Here is a 20,550-nt window from a genome sequence, read left to right on the forward strand (position 1 = left end):
GAAAAAAAGACAAAATATACAGAAAAGAGTATGAGACATATGGAAAACTCTAAAAGGTTTAACACACATGTACTTGGGGTTTCAGAAGGAGAAGAGAGAGAGAAAGGGACAGAAACAGTATTTAAAGAAATACTGACTGGGAATTTTCAGACATTGATTAAAAAAACCATTAGATCTCATATTTAAGAAGCTTTATGAACCCCAAGCAGGAACACACACACACACACACACACACACACACACACAGAGTTATATCACACTCAAACTGCTAAAGACCAAAGGAAAGAGAAAAATTTTAAAGCAGCCAGGGGTGGGAGAAGGAGACATATTACCTTCAGAGGAGCAGCAATCAAACTGATGGCTAACTTCTGAACAGAAACAATGGTAACCAGAAATCAAGAGAAAGGCATTTTTTAAATGCTGAAAAAAAAATTTAAAAAGCCAAAATAGAATTCTATACCCAACAAAACTATCCTTTAAAAATGTAAGTGAAATAAAGACGTTTTCATGTTAACAAAAGCTGAGAGAATCTGCCACTAGTAAACATGAACTCTAAGAGGTATTAAAGGAATTTTTCACACTAAAGTACAATGACCCCAACTGGAAGTGTCAAACTTCAAGAGGAACTCCTTCAGAAAGGAGTGACTTTGACCTGCTTCTCCTCAAATAAATTCTCATTCCAATGGAATCATTCAGTGTAAAATATAAGTTCATGTTAAGTGAAATCTAGACAAGAAGTGAACTAGAATTTTATAACTTAACGATGTGTAGTAGATACTGTCAGTTTAATTTTAACCAAAATAAAGTTTTTAAAAAAGTGAAAGCTGGGTTCTGGGAGTCAGGGATCAAGGACAGCAGCTGGCATGTAGGAGTCAAAGGTTATGGCTGATCTGTCATTGGCAAGTGGGTGTTGGGGGACAAGAAATGTTGTGGAGATGGGGGAGTTAGAAGGCGTGGGCAATAGCTATGCTCTAGGGGTTAGAGGTCAAGAGAGTCTGTGGGAGATGTAAGGCCAGGGGTCATGGCTGACAGTTGGGTGGTGGTGGTTGCCTCAAGGGCCGGAGGTCTGAAGTCACGACTCACCTGTGGCAGTTGAAGCATGAGAACGGGGAGGAGTGGTGGGGGTGGTGGCGGTTGAGATTCCTGGCCCCCGGCCCCGCCCCTCTTGGGCCCGCCCCGCGCGCGCCGCCTCCGTCACCCCGTCCCGCCCCGTCAGCCCCGCCCAGTCCGGAGCTTCGAACGCGACGGCAGCTGGGCCGAGGCGACGAGCGAGCTAGCGAGTGGCGCAGGGACCCAGCGGGCTGCTGGGGCTTCTGCGGCGCCCGCCTACGCTCCCTCCCCTCGGGCGCTCGGGGCGCCGACTGGCGCCGCCTCCCGGGAAGATGGCGCTGCACTTTCAGGTCAGTGCGCTCTGCGCCGCGGGTTCTCGCTCCTCCGGTCAGCCGCCCCGGGAACCCGGCGGGACGCTGGGGTCTGGAGACTGAGGGCCGAGGCTGGTGGCGGAGGCCGCGGGGTCGCGGGCCGGTGCCTCGGAGCCCCAACCCCCGTCCCCGGCCAGGGACCCACGCACTGGCTTGGGCTGAACACCCCGGGCCCGGGCCCGAAGAAGGGGCAGGCAGAGCTTGGGGTTGACGGGTGGAGGGGCAGGGGCCAGGCTGGAGCTCGCTCCTCGGGGGAGGTGCGGATGCTGAGGACCGGCGGCGTGGGAGCCCGCTCTCCCCGGTGCCGCCGCACGGCGCGCACGGAGGCTTCGGCGGCGCCCTAGCAGGTGGGAGCCCGGCCGGACCAGCCTTCCCGCCGCGTCGTGGGCCGCGGTTCCATCGTCTGCCTCCACACAGTTCGTACGGAGCTCGAGAAGGGGGCCTGGGTCTGCCGATGGAGGGCGCAGCAGTTGGACTTTAATTGGCCAGAGCGGCCAGGGGCTGTGTATATGGGGAGTTGCGAAGGAGGGCTCTGCAGCAGCTTCATTGGAGGAGGAAACGGGGGCAGGACGCGCGCTAGGAGCGCAGAGATGGTCTGGATGGGACGCGGGCTGGAGGAAGGCTAACGTATTCTCGGGCACTCTAGCATATATGCATCCAGTTATTCATACAACAAACATTTATAGAGCTTCCCCCCGCCCCCCACGTGTCTCATGCACGGTGCAAAGTTCTGGGATAAAGGATTACGTCATCTTACCATACTTGCCCTCATGGAATTCACGGATAATTATAGTACATGTGAAAAATGATATGATAGAATTAATCACAGGATATCATAGGAACATTGAAAAGGGGCAGTCAACCGTGTGTGTGTGTGTTGGGAAGGAGTGAGGCAGAGCTGCTGTGCTTCTCAGGCAAGCTTTTTTGAGCTTCTCTTCATCCACTAATTTATTGTAGTTCCTACTTTGCTAGGCCCTTAAGATATAGCTCTAGCAAAACTTTATGATTTGTACACTCAGGAAACTTGCAGTCTAGTGGATACTGAAAGAATTGTAGGAGTTGGCCAGGCGAAGAGGAAGGGAAGGGTATAGAGGCAAAACGGCAGTGTGAGCCAAGTCAAAGAATTGTGGAAGAACATGGCACACTGCAGGAAGTTCGGTTTGGCTGGAGCTTAAGGTTCATATAAAAGGGAAGGGAGCAGGGAAGCCTGTGGAGGCAGGAGATGACCTTGGAGAGGTAGGCAATCTCATAATATGGTGACAGTGTATCTAAGTGTCCCAACGCTTTGTAGATTTCTTTGGATTCCCTGTGACTACAGTGACTCATTACTTAATTATTGATTCTTCCAAAGGGTCTTTTCTTTTCAACCAGCCACTCTCCTATCAAGTAATTGACAACTCAGGAGGTAGTAAGCCTGACACATTACCTTTTGACTCCTTGCCATTTCTAAGGGTCTCCAGGTCAAAATAATGTTATTTATTACCACTTTAGTAAATATGCCCTTTGGAAATCTTCACAGGAGGAATTTCACAGGGAGGACTTTGGGATTGTAAATAGGTAAACAGATGTTCATAATTCAGGTGTAAATCTTGAGGGCAATTAAAAACTGTGGTGGAAGTTTTGGGGATTTCCCTGACGGTCCAGTGGTTAAGATCTGCCTTCCAATGCAGGGGATGCAGGTTTGATCCCTGGTTAGGGAACGAAGATCCCACATGCAACTAAGCCCGTGCACCGCATCAAAGACCCAGCGCAGCCAAAAAAAAAAAAAAAAAAAAAAAACTATGGTGGAAGTTTGGAACGGTTTCAGACTTGGAAAGATGATGCATAATAGTAAATTACCCAGCCTGGAAGATTTCTTCATACTTAGGTAGTGGTGGAAAAATTAGCTGCTAATGCCAAAACTACCTAAATCGGTTTGCTAGGAATGTATTTCACAGCAGTTCTGGGAAGCTTAAAAGTGGAGTTGGACAAATAAAAGACCTGATGATTGGGGGGCCAGAATTAAGCTCTGAACCTTCTCAGTTTGAATTGTTTTCAGCATATGGATCATATTGTTACCTAGTTAACTCAAGGAGCATTTATTACTAATGATTACTGGTACCTAGCATTTTGAATTTTCACGTGCTCGTTGTAGATGTTCAGCCCCACAACTAGCTTGAGAGGTGTGCATATACAGTCGGCTTGCTGTATCCCTGAGTTTTGCATCTGTGGATTCAACTAACTGTAGATTGAAAATATTTTAAAAATTCCAGAAAGCTCCAAAAAACTTCCATTTGCTGCACACTGACAACTATTTGCATAGCATTTACATTGAATTTACAATTATTTACATAGCATTTACATTGTATTAGGTATTATAAGTAATCTAGAGATGATTTAAAGTATTTGAGAAGATGTATAGAGGTTATAGGCAAATACTATGCCATTTTATATAAGGTACATGAACATCTTTGGGGTTTGGTATCTGCAGGGTGTCCTGGAGCCAGTCCCCCTACTTATGTGCATATATACATTTTATCCCTGAAGACACTGAGTCTTAGAACAATTGTGACTTGCCCAAGGCTACAGAATTAGAGTAGTCTTAATAACTCATGATTCCACATTCTTTCATACCAATATCTTACTGTCATCTACCCAACAGGGTAGTTAGTGAAAAATTATACCATTTTGATAAGTAAATAAGTGGATTTATGTAAGGGGAAGTTAGGTCACTGCTTCACAATCTTTTTCACATCATGGCATACATAAAAAATGGTAATTGTGTGGTTCATTGACGTAAACTGCTCATAACCAAAAGCCTGACTGCCTGGAGGACAAGGGGATCAATGTCCCTGACGTACTATAACCCATTCAAGGCACACGCATTCTGGTTAGAAAGCTGTGGGTTAGGGTACTCTGTCCCAAAGGAAGAAATGGGTCTGGATTATCTGAGAGGAGACAGTCCAGATTAGAGGGTAGGGGACAGAGTGAGGAAAGATATTTCTGGGACCAAGTAGGAGGTAGGCACTTTAGATTTAACAGAAGGACCTTGATGAGAATCAAGAGATAACATTAGGAAAAATTTAGGAGATGCAGTTTGGTTGATCTTTTTAGCTTTCAGGATTATTCCAGAACCTGGGACTATAGTCATGCTTAATAGCCAGCCAGGCTACCTGATATGATCTAGATGTGATTGTGAACTATTCTAGTTGAATACGATGGTAACATGATGAGAAAGGGGTTTGGAAAAGATCATCCTGTATGGAGTTGAATGGGAGAAACTATAGACAGTAGACCAATGTGGTGTTTTATAATTAACTGAAGAGATTATTTACAATTTGTGTAGATCTGCTGTGTGCCAGGAGCTGGATTAAGCTTTCTCTCGTCTTTTCTGTCTTAATCTTCACAATTATTTTAGATGGTGGATATTACTACCTGCAGTTTCAAAAGTGAGGTTTAGAAAACTTAAGTAATTTGCTTGAGGTCACTTAATAAGTAATTGGACAGATTCCAAAGCTTCCACTCTGATTCCCAAAGAAGCCCCTAAAGAAATCCTGGGCACTGTAGCCCACAGTTGGAAAATACTCTTCTATTGGTCTACTGTCTATGAATATCATGTAAAGGTGTTGAGTCTGAGTCTTTTTTTAAAAGAATTGGTAGGACTTTGTGATAAATTAGGTAGGTACCTGGAATTAGCCAAACCGCGAGGTTTGAGGGCACAGTTCGCAAGACTGTTCTCACTTCTGACACCACCTGCATATTTGGGGGGTTCCCAGTACCACTCTCAGGTTTGATAGTTTAACAGAAGAACTCACAGAATTCACTGAAAGCTATCATACTCAGTTTATTATCAGGAAAGTACGAAGATTAAAACTGATTAAAGAAGAGATACATAAGGCAGAATCTGGGAAGGTTCTCAAACAAAGCTTTTGTTGTCCTCAGGACATGTTAGTCTCCCAGCATATATGTGTGGTAGTAAGCACCAAGTATTGCAAACCAGGGAAGTGCACCTGAGCTTTGAGTTCTGGAGTTTTTATTGGGGCTTCTTTATGTAGTCATTGATAGACTGGTCAGTTGCCACATGATTGAGCTCAGTCTTTAGGTCAGATGATACTGAGCAATCTAAAGTCCCCACCCTAAAACACACGGTTGGTCTTTGGTGTGGCCAGCCACCAATTTACGACTATGGGGTGTGGTCTGCTACACCCCCCCCCCACCCCCGGCCCCGCCCTGAACAAAAACATTCCTATCATAGACGTAGATTACCTCCCAGAATCTGAGGGCAAAGACCAGACTTTTTCTTTGGGCAAGGCCAAACTCTTAACTATATAGGAGGGACTAAGGAGAAGGAAAAGTAAAAGATAACATCAAGATTGTAAGTCTAGATTCTGGTCTACACCTCTGAAACCACTGAAAACAAAGGGACACTTGATGTGAAAATCTGTGGGAAATATGTTCAATTCAGTTCCTGACATTTTGGGGCTGTTTTCAACATCTTTCTGGATTTCCAAGAAGAAGAAGTTTGTAGATAAATATAAAGGTGGTGAATAGACAGTTGAAAGTGTGGACTAGGACATCACCTGCAGGTACATGATGACTGAAGTAAAGGGTGGTAAGATGGCAAGGTGCTGAGGAGACAACATGTGCTTGGGGCCCACAGATTTGTATGTGGCTCAGAATTGACCGTTTACTCTTATCTTGAGCAACATATGTGTGTGTGTGTGTGTAGATATATATATGTGTGTATATATATGTATTTGATCTCTCAGCCTCAGTTCTTTTTTTTGTCTATAAAACGGGTGTGCTAAAAATATGTACTTTACAGGAGTCTACTTTTTAGAATTGGTTTAAAAAATAGAAGATGGAAATACTTTTGTAAACCTATAAAGCACTAAAACAAATATCCAATTCATTGTAGAAGGAAGAGTACTAAGAGGCCCAGAAATAAGCCCTCAGGTATGCTCAGGAAAAGGTAGTAAAGGGAGGAAAAAACAAAGAGTTTATGGAAAATGAGTAACTTTAAGATAAAGACACTTTCTATTAATGGTAGTCAAGAAGCTTAATTCCAGAAGGCAGGAAAGATACAGGGAAGTAGTAGAAAGGAGTTTAAATTTAATTGAGCTGGGAATTTTTTGTGGTTCATCGATTTATTGTTTTATTATTAGGGGACATTTTTCCCTAGGACAAAAAACCTTCATTTTTTCCCAGCTTTCTTGAGGTATAATTGACAAATAATAAACTGTACATACTTAAAATGTCCTTTTGGATGAATTTTGACATAAGTATATTAACTGTGAAACCATCTCAGAAAACAAGATAATGACCATATCTATCAGCCCCCAAAGTTTCCTTATGCTCCTTTGTAATCCCCCCTTGCTGCTTCCCTGTCCTTTCCTCCCACTCTCTCCTCCCCCTGCAGCCTGAAACCACTGATCTGCTTTCTTTTACTATAGAACCATACAATATATACTCTTTTTGTCTTGCTTCTTTTACTAGGCATTTACCTGTTGATGGATACATGATGGGAATTACTGTATAGAAAGAAGTCACATCATTTACTGGTTAATTGTATGTCAAGTGCAAAGTGCAGAAATGAGTCCAGAATAACTTGGAAGATATTTAGACTGTAGGCAGGATTATGTCATTGTCTCCTAGGCTATGGAAGTTGGGTGCTGTCTGTTTATGTTTGGTTTATCGATGGGAGTTAGGTGATATCCAATTCTACTTGTTTTACCTGTTATTTATTTATATGGGCTTCTTATGGTGATATGAAGCCATGTAGAAGCTTTAATAACTCAAACCCTATTTGTCAACAAGTTGAGAAGGGATCCATTTCTCTGAGGCATTCTTATGTTAACCATATTCTCAGACATCAGTTTATAAAACTAAGATGCAGTTTATCAGTTCACTATGAAAAATAGTCTCTCTTTATAGACAGATTTTCTGGAAAATCAAATGCTAATCAGAAGATTGCTTGGTCACTCAGCAGTCATCACAAGTTTAACTACTTGAAGTGTTTAGATAATGCTTTTCCAACAGGGTAAGGATCTTTGTGTATGTATCCTTTTCTCTAAAAAGATTTATCAATAGTATGCCAGGCATTTATTTAATAGTTATCATTACAGTGAAAGAATAACTTAATTTTTTCCACTTTGTTTCAGTCTTTCTTAAGAGAAAGTTCAAACCTTTTTTATCTTGCACTGCCTTTCGGTGGTTAATAATTTGAAAGACATTTGGGACATTGTTGTAAACAAATACTTTTTAAATACATTTCAGACTTGTTCTCTGTTGGAGTTCACTAAATCAGTATAGCAAAAAAGACAAAATTCCAGAACTTTTTCAGAATCTTTCCAAATAGATTTACTTAGGTACCACTGAATTGATTAATATTAATGTTTGTGTTAGTTTCTTGGGGCTGTTGTGACAAATTACCACAAACTGGGTGGGTTAAAACAACGAAAATTTATTCTTTTTTTTTTTAGAAGCTATTTTAGTTTTATATTTTTATTTTATTTTATTTATTATTATTTTCTTTATATTTGGGGGCTGCGTCGGGCCTTAGTTGCAGCATGCGGGATCTCATTGCAGCTTGCAGGCTTCTCTCTAGTTGTGGCGTGCAGGTTTTCTCTCTCTAGTTGTGGTGTGCAAGCTCCAGGGTGCGTGGGCTCTGTAGTTGTGGTGCTCGGGCTTAGTTGACCCGCAGCCTGTGGGATCTTAGTTCCCCGACCAGGGATCAAACCCATGTCCCCTGCATTGGAAGGTGGATTCTTTACTACTGGACCACCAGGGAAGTCCCAGAAAAATTTATTCTTTTATACTTAATGGAGGCCAGAGTCTGAAATTAATGTGCTGACAGGGTTAGTCTCTTCTTGGAGGCCTTGAGGGAGAAACTGTTCTATGCTTTGTCCCTGGTTTCTGATAGCTGCTTGCAGTCCATGGTCCATTGGCTTGTAGATGCATCACTCCAATCTTTGCCTCCTTTGTATGACCTTTTCTCTTGTGTCGCTGCATCTCAAATGTCCCTCTCTCTTATCAATCATTAGATTTAGAGCCCACCCTAAATCCAGGATGATCTCATCCCTAGATCCTTAATTAAGGATTTGCAAAGACGCTATTTCCAAATAATTCAAAGGTACTGGTGGTTAGGACTTGGATATATCTTTTAGGAGGATACAATTCCACCTATTACAATATTCTTATTAGGTGATACTAATAATAAACAACTAACGTTTATAGTGTGTAATGTGTGCCAGAAGTTATGTGGCCCTAACTCATTTAATCCTCCCAGCTGACCTTTTGTTTTTCAGCAGTTAGGTTTTCTCAGTATTTCTGGCTTTGTTCTTTTTTATATTCAAAAAGTCTACTTCTTCAGAGACTCGTAGGCCTAGATGAATGCATGACAGCAGGATCAGTTTATCATTAAATTATTCTGGGTATTATCAGCTCTAAAATTTAGCCCTTCAAATTTATTAGATGAAGGAAAAGATTTCTGAGGTTGATCATGAGTCACGAGAGGGAAAAAGGTAACTCTTTTCATTTTTGTGTTTCTTACCCTTGGAGGAAATATGGGAATTCATATGTATTCATGATCCATAAATTTTCTATGCATTTTAATATGATGAACAGTATGTAGTAGCACTCCGAGGGCTTCTTGGGCCAATCTAGGTAGAGGAAATGTTTAAAATGTGGTTCATTTTTGCCGTCCTTTATCCTACTTTTTATCCTTTTGAAACCTTTCTTTTGTACTTTTATTTTTGCTCTAGCAAAAAATTCCCTAGTCTGAGATGTTGGGCTCTGAGCTGGATAGAGAAGTGGAAAATGCCATAAAGAAACTAAGGAGAGAGAAGTAGAAAGAATAAAGGGAGCTAGAGGAGGTTTCATTTCAGTGTTTCTTATGTATTCCTGTTAGGCAAAGATATATGCATTTGACGGAATGTTTAGACTAGTGTAGCTGTAAGGCTGCCACATAAAAATTCAGGTCAGAAAAGGATAAAAAATAGTATTTCTTTATGAATATCCCATTACCTTCATATGCCCACCTGACGTTGAAATCTGTGCCAGTTTTTTTTTGTCCTCCAAAGAATAATTCTCTAAGTTCAAACTGAAGTAGTTTTAGTAAGATACCTTTAACAAAAATTCTCTGAAGCTGAGAGGAATACTGAACTCATTTAGAATTTTTTCTTTCACATTTTATCCACGTGTCCTATATCTTCAGATTAGATTATATTTATAAACAGAATGAATTATTCTTTTTTATTTTTATTTTTAAAATTGGCTTGTTTGTCCTCCCTATATATTTTTAATACAATTTTTTAAAGATTACACTTCGCTTACAGTTATTATAAAATATTGGCTATATTCCCTGTGTTGTACAACATACCATTGTAGCCTATCTTACACCCAAGAATTTGTACCTCCCACTCCCCCACCCCTATATTACCTCTCTCCACGCCACAGGTAACCACTGCTTTGTTCTCTGTATCTGTGAGTCTGTTTCTTTTTTGTTATATTCACTAGTATGTTGTATTTTTTAGATTCCACATATAAGTGATATCATACAGTATTTGTCTTTCTCTGTATGACTTATTTCACTTAGCGTATTGCCCTCCAAGTCCATCCATGTTACTGCAAGTGGCAAAATTTCATTCTTTTTTATGGTTGAGGGATATTCCATTGTATATATATACCACATCTTCTTGATCCATTCATCTGTTGATGGACACTTAGGTTTCTTCCATATCTTGGCAATTGTAAATAATGTTGCTGTGACTATTGGGGCACATGTATCTTTTTGAATTAGTGTTTTTGGTGGTTTTTTTTTTTTTTTTGGATATATACCCAGGAGTGGAATTGCTGGGTCGTAAGGTAGTTCTCCTTTTAGTTTTTTGAGGAACCTCCATACTGTTTTCCACAGTGGCTGCACCACTTTACATTCCCACCAACAGTGTATGAGAGTTCCCTTTTCTCCACATCCTTGCCAACATTTGTTATTTGTGTTCTTTCTGATGATAGCCAGAATGAATTATTCTTTATATCTGTAAAATATACAGCCTACAAGATGATAGCTAGTCATTACACTGCTGTAAGTAACATGGGGTCAAGTCATAGTTCCTGAGAATCATACCATAGTTCACCTGCAGCACTATGAGTCATTAGTTCTGAAGACCCACATCAGCATATATTTATATCTTTTCTTTTATATAGATGGAACCATTGAAGTTCTTATAATCTGAAAAAGAATGTAAATTGGCATAATGTCTGCAACTTGCACATGATAATTCCCCTTACCCATCTCTTTAGCTTCTTTTGGCAACTCCTCCTGGCTGTCTGTCTACCATTCATACTGACCTTTTAATGCCTTGAAATGTGTAAGCTCTATTCTGGCCTCTGGTAAATGCTGTTTCTTTGCCTGAACTGCTGTCTAGTCTTTTTCATATGGCTTACCCTTTCAGGTCAGCATAAATGTTACTATATACTTTAGGCCAGCCTTTTTAAACCCCTTGGATTAGACAAGTCCTCCTCTTTCTGTACTCTTACTTTTCCATCACAGAACTATCAATTTAAATAATTTAGAGGTAGGAGATTTGCCTTTTTTTGTTCACCACTGTGACCCCTAGTAAGTAGTTGTAGCTCAATAAGCATTTATTGATTTGATGAATACACACATGATATTTGCATCCCTTGTTTCCTGTGATTAATATATTTACCTTATTTTTTTTCACTCAAGTAAAATGTTAATTTTTTTTTTTTTCTTCTTAAGAGTTTGGCTGAATTGGAAGTATTATGTACTCATCTCTACATAGGGACTGATCTTACACAAAGAATAGAGGCTGAGAAAGCACTCCTGGAACTTATTGACAGCCCAGAATGTCTCAGCAAGTGTCAACTTTTATTAGAACAAGGAACAGTAAGTATCTGATAACAGCGATTAACAATGAAAGATCGGTAGGTATATGTCAGTGTTAATGAATGCATGTAGGTTAGCAATATAGGTTAACTGATAGGTATTACCATATGTCTTTTTACTGTAGTTTATTTCACTGTTAAAGAATTGGAAAGCCTGGAAAGAAAACTTAGGGAAGAGGCCAGGAGGTGAAAATAGGCATGAATCAAAATACATTCTTGATTCCTCTTGGCCCCTTTTTATGTCTTCTACCAGTGGCAAAAGTTATATTTTTAGAAAGTTGGAATTAAAAATCTAGGTGGGAGAGGCAGATTGTAATTAACTTTGAAATGTGAAGGAATGATTCAGAGGAATGCTGATTACTTCTTGCCTGCCTCTCTTCTAGAGATTCATTTGCCTGCCTCTCTTCTAGAGATTCATAGCCATTCATTCAACATCATTTAGCAAGTATTTAAATGTAAAACCAGGCACTGTACTACCTACCTGCTTTATTTACAAGCATTAAAGTAACTCATAGTTTAGTTGGGAAGGCATAGATGTATCACTATAAATAAAGAGCTATGGAATGATATGGTAAGCACTACAGTAGGGAACTGTAGGATCTATAGAGCAGAGGTGGACAAACTTTTTCTGTAAAGGGCCAGATTGTAAATATTTTAGACTTTGTGGGCCAAGAGGCAAAATCAAGGATGTTTTGTAAATATACCTATTAGAAGAGAGAAAACAAATTTCCACAAAGTTTTATTTATGAATTTTAAAATATAATAATTGAGTACAGTTTTTCTGTAGTATAAGTCTACTGATGAAAAGAATGGAATTATTCTTTTGGGGATGACATTTTGCTTAACTGGGGTTCAGAGTTAGTATTTCCTATCATTAGCATTGATTACAAATGTTCATATGTTAATACTGATCGGTAATGAGATTTAACAAATTTCATCTTTGGAAATGTCTCTTCACACAGATAGGTACTACCAAATGTTGATATCAGCTGATGAGCATATGATTTTAATTAAGCATATTCATCACTTAGAAGGCATGTATAGAGTTCTATTAAAACTTCTCTTGATATTTGTCTTTTAGGATATCATTACGTTCTAGATTAATCACTTCCAATTGAAGGTTAGGTGGAGGCTCCTCAATTGCTCAGTTAAATGGATTTTGAAATATGGAGATTTCCTTTGCATTTGCAACAAGGTCTGAAAAAAAGTGCTGCTGGAATATAGTTTGAGCTCAGAAAATATACTCAGCAATAGAGATCTTGCTACTTGTTTTAATATTTGACGTGTGGAAAGTATATAAAGCAGCTTGATATTACTTGTGATTCAATCAGTATTAGTTGTGATTAGATTAACTTTATTGCATTATAAGTTTCACATTAGTACTAAGCACTGTTTGCCTTTTAGACAATTTTGTAACTTTAGGTTGAATTCATTAAGAGACATTATCAAGTTTGAAGCAAAAACTAACTTCAAAAGCTATTTAATGTTCAACAATAGTGGATAAAAATGGTTCTTCTCATTCAGAAAAATTTCCGTCTCAGTCCTGAGCAAGAAAAAATTGCAGTAAAACTTTACCACTGCCAAGCTATTGAACTACTGTGCAGTGGGGCAAGTCAGAATTTTCAGCTTCTATTTCTAACAGAAATTTCCAGAACTGAAGATGAATTCATGAAAGTGAATTGAAGTCCACTGTTTTTTTGTTTTGTTTTTAGATTTTTTTTTTGATGTGGACCATTTTTAAAGTCTTTATTGAAGTTGTTACAATATTGTTTCTGTTTTATGTTCTGGGTTTTTGGCCGCAAGGCATGTGGGATCTTAGCTCCCCGACCAGGGATCGAACCCGCACCCCCTGCATTGGAAGGCGAAGTCTTTTTTTTTTTTTTTTTAATTAATTAATTAATTTAGTTTTGGCTGCATTGGGTCTTCGTTGCTGCGCACGGGCTTTGTCTAGTTGCGGCGAGTGGGCGCTATTCTTCATTGTGGTGCGCAGGCTTCTCATTGCGGTGGCTTCTCTTCTTGCGGAGCATGGGCTCTAGGTGTGCGGGCTTCAGTAGTTGTGGCACGTGGGCTCAGTAGTTGTGGCTCGCGGGCTCTAGAGCACAGGTTCAGTAGTTGTGGTGCACGGGCTTAGTTGCTCTGTGGCATGTGGGATCTTCCCAGACCAGGACTTGAACCCTGTCCCCTGCATTGGCAGGTGGATTCATAACCACTGCACCACCAGGGAAGTCCCTGGAAGGCGAAGTCTTAAGCACTGGACCGCCAGGGAAGTCCCTGAAGTCCACTGTTAACACTACTGATTCATTAACACATGATAAATTCAAATATTTACTACAAAGTACCTACTGATGAATAATAAAATGAATAACCACAGACTTTAGTCTCTTACATTTTTACAAGCTTTGTAAATTTGTCCACTTAAGTCTTTTCTTTTTACCACCACTTGTGGCACATTTTAGCAACTACTTCAGGTTGTACAGAATTAGTATTTTCTCAACTTCTTTCAAAATATTCTGACCAGTAATTGCGTGCAGACTCTTCATAGAGATTAATTTTTTTTTTAAATTATTTATTTATTTATTTATGGCTGTGTTGGGTCTTCGTTTCTGCGCGAGGGCTTTCTCCAGTTGCGGCAAGCGAGGGCCACTCCCCATCGCGGTGCGCGGGCCTCTCACTATCGTGGCCTCTCTTGTTGCGGAGCACAGGCTCCAGATGCGCAGGCTCAGCATTTGTGGCTCACGGGCCTAGTTGCTCCACGGCATGCGGGATCCCCCCAGACCAGGGCTCGAACCCGTGTCGCCCGCACCGGCAGGCAGACTCTCAACCACTGTGCCACCAAGGAAGCCCGAGATTAATTCTTTATTCACTTCAAATTTAGCATTGACTTCTGGAATAAACAGATAATGTCGGTAACAGTATGAGCAGTACATGTTGGTAACATCTGTAACTCATCAAGAACTAGGGAGAACCTCCAGATCATTCGCCTGGTTTGAAATTGAATTTTGATGTTGCTCTAGTATCTTCAACTATCTGGGCCTTATTCTCTCTGAAAGGCTAGTAGTCTGAAGTTTATGTTCTCTGCATGTGTAACTTTGGCTACTGCAATAAAATAATGGTGATTTAATTAACTCTCTGTTGGTAAGTGATTTTCCTTACTTGGCTAACAAATGAGCTATTTCAAAACCTAACTTCGGTTGCAGCCTCACTTTATTTTTTTTGTGGAGAAATTTCACTGTTATAGATATTCTGTCTTAAATTTTCTCCTTTTTTCTGACTATTGATTACCTGTGAGTTAGGAATACTGACATGAGTGCTTGGTATGATATGGTCAACATATGTTGTATTCTTTTAGGACAGCTATAGTACACTTGCATAAAAAGCACATTGCTTTGCTATCTGATTCAATAACAAAATGATCCACATTCCACTGTGCCTTAAAAGTTAGACATTTGAAGTGCCTTTCTATCTTTTCTTGTTTTGACATAACAGATATGCACTGGTAATAATATAAGGTGCGTGTCATGTCGTGGTGATACTTATGGCACTCGGTGCTGTGAAGTTAGTAAGTACATCACTGCGGTTTATAGTGCACTGAGCAGCAGTAGGAGGCAGTGAGTGCCATATGCTGTTTTAACTATTTGACTCTGCTCTCATAGTCTGAAAGCAGACTATGTGCATGTGGCTGTGTTGTAATAAACTTTATTTATGGACACTGAAATTTGGATTTCATGTACTTTTCACATGTCACAAAATATTATTATTTTGATTTTTTTCCCAACTGTTTAAAATAGTAAAATCCATACATAGCTCATGGGCCTTGCAAAAACAGGCTGGATTTGGTCCACAGGCCTTAGTTTGCTGACCTCTGGTCTAGAGAAAAAAAAATAGGACTATCTTTACAAGAGATTGCTAGGGGTAGAGTGAATAACTGAATCAGATTTTGAAGGATTGAGTACGCTATTAAGTTAAGACAATTGGTGGTCAGAGTGAATACAACCAGCATGGATCTGAAGGAGTGGGGAGATCAGGGTGGGAAAGGCATTGAAAGGAACTGAAAGAGGGCTGTTGTGGTCAGAGGATAGCAAAGAGTGGAACCAGATGAATTTGAAGAGATAATCAGAGGGCAGAACATGCAGGACTATGTAGACATGGTAACTGTATTTTATTTGGACTTGCTCATAATCATTTTTTTCCTCTCGACTGCTTGCCGTTTGAAAAGGCTACCTATACCTTGCTCAACTGCCCCACCCTCGTGAGAGATTTTATGTGAGTGTGTGTGTGTGTGTATTTTATCCCTTGTAAATCTGCCAGTTTGGAAAACCAGAAAAATTCCCAATATTGCTTAGGAAAAGTTCCTATCATAGTATTTTTTTTTGGCTGCATTGGGTCTTTGTTGTTGCGCGCGGGCTTTCTCTAGTTGCGGCGAGCTGGGTGGCTTCTCATGTTGTGGAGCACGGGCTCTAGGTGCGCGGGCTTCAGTAGCGGCGGCACGTGGGCCCTGGAGCGTGCAGGCTTACTAGTTGTGGCTCGCTGGCTCTAGGGCGCAGGCTCAGTAGTTGTGGCACATGGACTTAGTTGCTCCGCGGCATGTGGGATCTTCCCGTACCAGGGATCGAACCCATGTCCCCTGCATTGGCAGGCAGATTCTTAACCACTCCTCCACCAGGGAAGTCCCCTTATCATAGTATTTTGATTAATCTATTAAAATTTGTATTTCTTTACAGACATCCTATGCTCAACTCCTTGCAGCAACATGTCTTTCAAAACTTATTAGCCGAGTCAGTCCTTTGCCGATTGAACAAAGAATAGATATCAGTAAGTGGTTTATTATGCTTTTTATCAAACTGCACTTTAAAAATAATTTTTGCTTTTAAATATGCTAAACTGTTAACAGGCATGCAAGTTATTTTATTGTCATTTTTAAAGATGAATAGTCAAGTCTCCTTTACACATGTAGTGATAAACAACGATGTGTTATACAAAAATGTGTTGTCAGAAAAACATTTGTTTAGTTTGATAATAAATAATAACTAGCATTTTATTGTCTATACTATTTACTAAGATTTGCACTATCTCATTTTATCTACCAAACTTCTGAGATGGGCACTATTGTTATCCTCATTTTATAAATGAGGAAATTAGATTTGATAGGCTCTATATTGTGCCCAAGATCATCACACATCTAGCAAGAAGTAGAGCTGTGATTCAAACTTACACAATTTTTGTGGAGTCCATGCTCTTAGCAATTATCTTAACTTCATATACAACTAAATGATGGGAAAGAAGTCTACTCTCCAGCATTTCTCAGGATCCTATATCAAAATCATATGGGATGCATATAAAATCAAAAGCAGATTCCTACTTATTAGGAAAATAATGTGTATATGGATGAACAGTGCTTGGAACTTAGTGTAGTTGGAAAATTGATTCTATAAAGTACCAATATGCTTTCAGAAGTAATGTATTTTCAGATTTTAAGTGTGTGAGTTTGTTTTTCATATGGACAAAACTCTTGATAGTTGAGGTATGGGAATTTTTTTGTTATCTTTGTTGATAATAGACTGTTGACTCATTTCTGCTGTCCAGCCTCAAGGTTTACATGATTGATATTTGTGTAACAGAAAAGTTAAAGTGTAGTATTATATTTGATGGTTCTTTAAGCTCAGTTTTTGAATGGTCAGATCCCACAGTGATTTGTCATTTGCCTCATATGTTTGACTGATATTTCTCTTAAGTACCTAATAACAGAGGGGAACTCCTTCAACTTGATAAAGAACATCTACCAAAAAAAAAACCTACCAGGCTGAAGAAAATCTAGAGGAGAATTTATCCATGTTCTCATGGACTTGTGTGCTTCAGAAAGCAAAAGAGAAATTTACAGTTTAAAAAATAAGGGTTCAAACATTAATAAACCTGTCATAAAACATTGTGATTTTGTTTGTTTGACTTTTATACACATAAACACACATATTTTATTTTATTTTTTATTTTATTTTTTTTTAAACACACATATTTTAGATAGACTTTATTTTTTTAGAGCACTTTTAGGTTCACAGCAAAATTGAGCAAAAAGTACAGAGAATTCCCATATACCCCCTGGCCCCGCACATGAATACCCTTCCCCAGTATTAGCATACTGCACCAGAGTGGGTACATTTGTAACAGTTGATTAACCTACATTGACACATCATCATCACCCGAAGTCCATAGTTTATATTAGAGTTCACTCTTGGTGTTGTGCATTCCGTGGGTTTGGATAAATGTATAAATGACACATATCCCCCGTTACAGTATTATACAGAATAGTTTCACTGCCCTAAAAAGCCACTGTGTTGCAACTATTCATCCCTCCCTCCCCTCTAACTCCTGGCGACCACTGATCTTTTTTACTGTTTCCATAGTTTTGCCTTTTCCAGAATGCATGTAGTTGAAATTATACAGTGTGTAGCCTTTTCAGATTGGCTTCTTTTACTTAGTAATATGCATTTAAGGTTCTCCATGTTTTATCATGGCTTGGTAGATGATTTCTTTTCTTTCTTTTTTTTAAAAAATTTATTTATTTTATTTATTTTATTTTTGGCTGCACTGGGTCTTTGTTGCTGCACCTGGGCTTTTCTCTTTTTGCGGCGAGCGGTGGCTACTCTTTGCTGTGGTGCCCAGGCTTCTCATCGCGGTGGCTTCTCTTGTTGCGGAGCGCAGGCTCTAGGCACGTGAGCTCTAGAGTGCAGGCTCAGTAGTTGTGGCACACAGACTTAGTTGTTTGCAGCATGTGGGATCTTCCCGGGCTAGGGCTCGAACCCATGTACCCTGCATTGGCAGGCGGATTCTTAACCACTGCGCCACCAGGGAAGCCCGATCATTTCTTTTTTAATGCTGACTGATGTGCCATTGTCTGGATGTACCACAGTTTATCTGTTCACCTTTTGAAGTACGCCTTCATTGCTTCCAAGTTTTGGCAATTACGAATAAAGCTGCTATAAAGCCGGTTTTTTGTGTGGACATAAGTTCTCATTTGGGTAAATACCAAGGAGAGTGATTGCTGGATTGTATGGTAAGAGTATGTTTAGATTTGTAAGAAATCACCAAACTGCCTTCCAAAGGGGCTGTACCAGTTTTGCATTCCCATCCGCAATGAATGAGAGTTCCTGTTCTTCCACATCCTTGCTAACATTTGGTGTTTTCAGTGTTTTGGATTTTGACCATTCTTATAGGTGTGTAGTAGAATCTTACTGTTTTTAATTTGCAGTTTCCTAATGACATATGGTGTTGAACATCTTTTCATATGCTTATTTGTTGTCTGTATATTTTCTTTAATGAGGTGTCTGTTTAGGTCTTTTGCTTATTTTTAAATCAGGTTGTTTGTTTTCTTATTCTCTGTATATTTTAGTAAATGGTCCTTTATCAGATAGGTCTTTTGCAAAGATTTTCTCCCAGTTTGTGGCTTGTCTTCTCATTCTCTTGGGCAGAAGCTTTTAATTGTAATGAAGTCCACCTTATCAAGTATTTCTTTCATGGATTGTGCCTTCGTTGTTGTTTGTAAAAAGTCATCACCAAACCCAAGGTCATCTAGATTTTATTCCTGTTGTCTTTTAGGAGTTTTTATAGTTTTGCATTTTATATTTAGAGCTGTGATCATTTTGAATTAATTTTTGTGAAGAGTGTAAGTTCTGTGTTTAGATTCATTTTTTTGCATGTGGAGGTCCAGTTCTGCCACCATTTGTTGAAAAGACTATCTTTACTCTGTTTTATTACCTTTGCTCCTTTGTCAAAGATCAGTTGACTGGATATATGGGAGTCTCTTTCTGGGTTCTCTATTCTGTTCCATTGATCTATTTGTTCTTTCACCAGTACCACACTGTCTTGATTATTATAGTTTTATAAAAATTAAAGTTAGGTAGTGTCAGACCTCCAACTTTGTCCTTCTCCTTTAGTATTATGTAGGCTATTCTGGGTCTTTTGCCTCTCTATATAGACTTTAGAATCAATTAGTCAACATCCAAAAAATAACTTTCTGGGATTTTGGTTGGGATTGCATTGAATCTATAGATCAGTTCTGGAAGAACTGACATCTCAACAACATTGAGTCTTCCTATCCATGCACATGGAATATCTCTCCATTTATTTATTTCTTTGATTTTATTCATCAGCTGTGGTTTTTTTGTAGATGTTCTTTATGAAGTTGAGGAAGTTCCCCTCTGTTCCTTGTTTGTTGAGAGTTTTTGTCATGAATGGCTGTTGGATTTTTGAAATCCTTTTTTTGTATCTATTATGATCATGTGATTTTTCTTCTTTAGCCTATTGATGTGATGGACTACATTAATTGATTTTAAAATGTTGAACAATGCTTGCATACCTGGGATAAATGCCACTTGGTTGTGGTATATAACTTTTTATACATTGTTGGATTTGCTTTGCTAATAATTTGTTGAGGATTTTTGTTTCTATATTGATGAGAGATATTGGCTCAACTACAAGTTTTCTTGTAATGTTTTTGTCTGGTTTTGGTGTTAAGGTAATGCTGACCTCATAGAATGAGTTAGGAGGAATTCCCTCTCCTTCTTTTTCCTGGAAGAGATTGTAGAGAATTGGTAGAATTTCTTTCTTAAATGTTTGGTAGAAATCATCAGTGAACCCATCTGGGCCTGGTGCTTGCTGTTTTGGAAGGTTATTAATTATTGACTCAATTAATTTAATAGATATGGGCCTATTCAGATTGTCTCTTTCACTTATCTTTTTTAAATGGGTACTTAAAAAAAAAGACGTACACTCATTAAAGGAAATTCGGAAAAAAGAGAAAAGTAGAAACCTACCGCACAATTTCAAGCAACGAATGATGTGTTTCCTTTATGAGTTTCTTGGGTTTGACTTACTACTCTTGCTTCTGCAAGTAGATTAGAATGTTATGACATGTCTGACATGTGTCAGTAGAATAATTGGTATGTCAGTTAAAATGGAAAATGTGAAGATTGCCTCAAAGTCACATTGAATTTATTACATCAACTCCAAAATTCTCATTCTTTCATGATATGGTCCCAAACTACATGTTTCATTATTTCCCAACATTAACTCTGTTGCCTGTTCTCTGTGTCCAGTACACTGTTTTCTACCTTTATTAGCATAATTAATGATGGCTTACCATTGCTCATCAATTAAATACCATTTCCTCAGCCTGGCATTCGAGTCCTTTCATGAGCTTGTAATTGATGGATCGTCCCATCCTTGTAGTCTTATATCTCGTTGGTACTAG

The 20,550-nt window shown here is 39.3% G+C and overlaps 1 protein-coding gene across 4 annotated transcripts in view; it reads left to right on the top strand.

Annotated features, from left to right (window-relative positions):
- The first annotated feature begins 1,271 nt into the window (after positions 1-1,271).
- The window catches only part of RANBP17 (RAN binding protein 17), a 322,665-nt gene continuing 303,386 nt past the window's right edge, over positions 1,272-20,550 (top strand). For 2 of the 4 annotated variants that reach the window (XR_009502445.1, XM_059917663.1), the window contains exons 1-3: positions 1,347-1,400; positions 11,161-11,307; positions 16,028-16,118. Coding sequence is in view for 3 of the 4 variants with exons in the window: in XM_059917663.1 (XP_059773646.1) it covers positions 1,383-1,400; positions 11,161-11,307; positions 16,028-16,118 (256 nt within the window). In the remaining variant the exon portion in view is untranslated. Of the gene's footprint in view, positions 1,401-11,160; positions 11,308-16,027; positions 16,119-20,550 lie in introns of those variants that run through there. The other 2 variants (XM_059917665.1, XM_059917664.1) reach the window with 2 other exon arrangements.

This window comes from Balaenoptera ricei, chromosome 3 (assembly GCF_028023285.1).
Source record: "Balaenoptera ricei isolate mBalRic1 chromosome 3, mBalRic1.hap2, whole genome shotgun sequence".
NCBI lineage: Eukaryota > Metazoa > Chordata > Mammalia > Artiodactyla > Balaenopteridae > Balaenoptera > Balaenoptera ricei.